This window comes from Oculina patagonica, unplaced genomic scaffold, assembly GCF_052425735.1.
Source record: "Oculina patagonica isolate OP01 unplaced genomic scaffold, crgOcupat unplaced1593, whole genome shotgun sequence".
NCBI lineage: Eukaryota > Metazoa > Cnidaria > Anthozoa > Scleractinia > Oculinidae > Oculina > Oculina patagonica.
Window position 1 is genome coordinate 1 of NW_027557622.1, and position 3786 is coordinate 3786.

The 3786-nt window shown below is 39.8% G+C and overlaps 1 protein-coding gene across 1 annotated transcript; it reads left to right on the forward strand.

Annotated features, from left to right (window-relative positions):
• Nucleotides 1–1921: 1921 nt before the first annotated feature.
• LOC144639980 (ATP-binding cassette subfamily C member 4-like) lies at nt 1922–3590 on the forward strand (the record flags this gene model as incomplete). The annotated part of the gene is made up of 3 exons (XM_078499236.1): nt 1922–2218; nt 2343–2483; nt 3211–3590. Coding segments are annotated over exons 1-3 (818 nt in total), but the record flags the coding sequence as incomplete, so codon positions are not given.
• Between the last annotated feature and the right edge of the window lie 196 nt (nt 3591–3786).

A 3786-nucleotide genomic window follows, 5' to 3' on the forward strand; every position in this document is an offset into this window, starting at 1 on the left:
TGTAATTTACATCTTTTTTTTACTTCAGTCACTGTCAATGCTCTCAAAATTTCATCTCATGAAACTAGAGCCTGGGCAGAAAAGGTATGTATAGTTTTGGTTTGTCATCTCCGAATGCTATTTTAGACACATTTAGATTCGCGCGCATTCGCCTCTTACTGTAAACGTTTTAACTGTTTGTGGGTGTCGAACTAGAAAAACAACGGAGGGATATTTTGAAGGCCGGTGACAAGATATTTAAAAGGGAATATGTCACGGATTTTACCAAATTTTTGAACAGTTAAAATTTATATTTGTGTCGTAGAAAACTTAAAAGTGATTGTCCTTTTTTAAAAAAAAAATTGCTAAAAAAAGTTAGGAAAACATTTATAAGTTGTTTCCGCGCGTCAGCAAAAAATATATCGATATTTATAGCCATTGGTTGATTTCTATCCGTAAATTAAGGTTATATCTTCCGTCAAATATTCAAAGATAATGTTTTTTTTTACAGGTTTAGTTGCCTACCACCAATTTCAGAACAGTTTAGACCAAAAATCTGCGAAATTCCCGTGACATAGCTCCTTTAAGTCACTTTAAATCAGTGTTGAAGAACTATCACGGTGATTTTGTAAACAGATAATATTAGCGAGATAAAAGTACTTAATTGTTTGAATACTGCGTTTCCTTTATTAATTAAATTCAACATCATGATGCAAGTCTTTTTAAAGTAGATAATAAACACGATAACTACCATTACGTCTTTTTATTGAACTTAATTTAAGTTCTTTTTACTACCCATGTAACGCCTTATAAGCACCTCGAGTTCTCGCAAGAATCTTTTATTTCAGCAAAACCAAAACTACATGTATATCGAGTCTTGTTTAAGAAATTACGAGTTACACGCATTACAATATTATAATATTGTTTACTGCACTCCTTCCGGTAGCTGGATAAGTAATATCGCATTTCTTTTTATTGAATTCGTCATCACAATGCGATTTTATAACACAACATAATGAGAGTATCATAGCGTTTTTTATTTAATTTAGTACAAATTTTTCTTTGTTTCAAGTTTGACATTCCATCCGTATTTTTGAAAAAAGGCCTTTAAGTTCTCAAATTCTCGCAAGTCTCGTATTAAAAAAAATTCGATCGAGCTCTCGTAGTGAGAAATGACGGTGACAAACTTTTACTCCACGAGTACGCGTTGGATATGAGTTGGCTATAACTATCTTATTTTCAACAAGCGCGAGTGGAATATTTTTTTTATTAAAAACACCCAAAGAATTGCAATATTTGAGCTCCCCTTCTGTTCTTGTTAACGCGCGGCATCTCCATATTTGTGGTCAATGGTATGTGAGCTCATATATACCAGTGCCTGTTAACCAATCAAAACTAAGAAATTGCAATATACCCACTGTTGATTGGGTGTTGCCCGGGACTTGATGTAAAAGCACTGGCCGAATTCTCTCGAAAAGAGCTTTTAGCTAAAGTGTACGTCGAGCCAAGATGCCCTAACCTCCTGAGCTTATCCACGTTTCCGTCACATGAATCGACTAAGAGTACTTCTACTAGTCCATCGCAGGGTTACCCCAGCATTTTTTCGCCGGTACCCGTTTATACACCTGGGTGGAGAGAGGCACTATGTCAGCTTTTGCGCAAGAACACAACCCAGTGCCCTGGCCAGGGCGCGAACCCGGACGGCTTGATCCTGAGTCCAGCGCGCTAACCATTAGGCCACTTTAATGGGCTTTATTTTGGAGGGGGGGCTGTGGCTAAAATCAAAGTGTTGTTTCAAAAACGGTTTTAAAAATGTTCATTTTCAGTTTTTATTTTGCACTTGTCAAGTAAAACAAACTTTAGCAATTTTAAGAAATCGTTGACAAAAGATATGATTGGAATAAAATCTTAAAAATTGTGTTTTATTTAACGTAACAGCAAGATGTCAAACAAAGGTTACGAGGCGATAGCAACTGGCAATGAAGATGACGACAAAGATTATTATCATCCTACGACGTCGACAAATTTTCTCTCCCTTCTAACCTTTTGGTGGATGAACAACGTCTTCAAAATAGGAAGCAAGCGACCGCTGAAACAATCCGATTTGCTGCCGCTTCACGAGGAAAACAGAACACGTGACCTAACAGAGCGCCTTCAAAAGGAATGGAATGGCCATGTACAAGAATGCAACATGGCTGAGGCTAAACAACCCAAGCTCTGGAAATGTGTTTTGAAAACAGTAAACTTTAACGATGTCTGTTTGCCTATGTGTTTTTGGCTCATGGAATCCATGTTTCGCGTCACACAGCCGCTCGTGCTTGGTTTTCTGCTTCATTTGCTGAGCTCCGCTGAAAAATTCAAAGAACCGCTCCCTTGCATACGCGTGTTGTGGGTTTTTAACACTGAGTGGGTTGACTTCTGCTTGTACACATTATTCTGCTTACAGCTGCGAGCTGCTTGGTATGAGACTGAGTAGTGCTATTAAGGGAATTGTTTATCTCAAGGTAAGAAACTGGTGAATAATCTGTTGAGGTCGGTGCACACGAGGAAACATGTTGCAGGGACATGTCCGTCGCAGCGACATGAGCTTAAAAGTAGGCTTGTTGCCTGATCGTTCTAAACTACCAACACAGTATGAATGCGTTTTACATTTCTTCACTTGCAAACCCTAAACAACATCTTGAGGGGAAAAATATGGAAACTCCGTCCTGAACACCCCAATTAAGACCAAAAACCGTAATTTACACCCCTAAGCAAGAGAACGAATATCCCCGTCTCTTTGATATACGATCCCCCGCCCCCACGGGACGTGTCGCTGCAACATGTCCCTCGTGTGAACAGCTTATGATTTTGTTGCTGCTACATGTCGCAGCGACATGACCTATCCTGTGAACCGACCTTTAGTCGGTTAATCAAAACCACTCCTCTTAATTCGGGTGTAATCTTCTATAGCAGCAGTAACAAGAAATCTCTTTATTCTTGGTATGATTCTTAGTGAAGTGGATTTATGATTTAGCCTGATAGCATTTACCTAGCTTCCATGCAAACCTCGTTCCCAGGTCCAAATTACCAAGGGAAAAGCCCTGGGAACGGGTTTGCTTCCTTGTTAAAAGAATATTCCCCACACGGGGAGATGGAAATGATGTCACCACACCGATAAGCCACAACAAAAGTATTCAAAAGTGCCCTTCTGTTATCATATTTATGTCAGCAAGTTCTATTTGTCTGCAGATTCCCCTGATCAGTCAGCAAAGCCTCCTGGAAACAACAACAGGCAATGTTATTGACCTGATATCGAACGACGTTCAGAGAATGGAACTGGCACCCAGGTGGATATGTACCGCGATATTACCTGTTTTCGAGTTCATAACTGTTGTATTCTTGCTGTTGTTCTTTGTCGGTTGGCAGGCTGTAATGGGAATACTATTTCTGTTAATGGTGATCCCTTGCGTACTGATAATCTCAGGCCTGTGCGCTCAGTTGCGACAGGAGACCGCTGAAGTGACGGACCGGCGTATTTCACTAATGAACGAGCTTGTGACTGGGATCCGTGCTCTAAAGGCGCATGCGTGGGAGGAGAACTACCAAGACAAAGTACAAGAAGTGAGAAGGTGAGAATAAGACGTATGTCAAAACCACATGTTAAGGCTTTTTGAGAGAAAAATCAATTAGGGGCCAGCATTCAATTCAACAAAGAGTGCGGCTTAAGGTCTGCTGTAAAAGGGCAATACATTTAAAGTTGGACGATGAGATTCGTGTTCATAATTCTAAAACAATCATTCGCCGAAGGCTCAGTGATTATTCAAC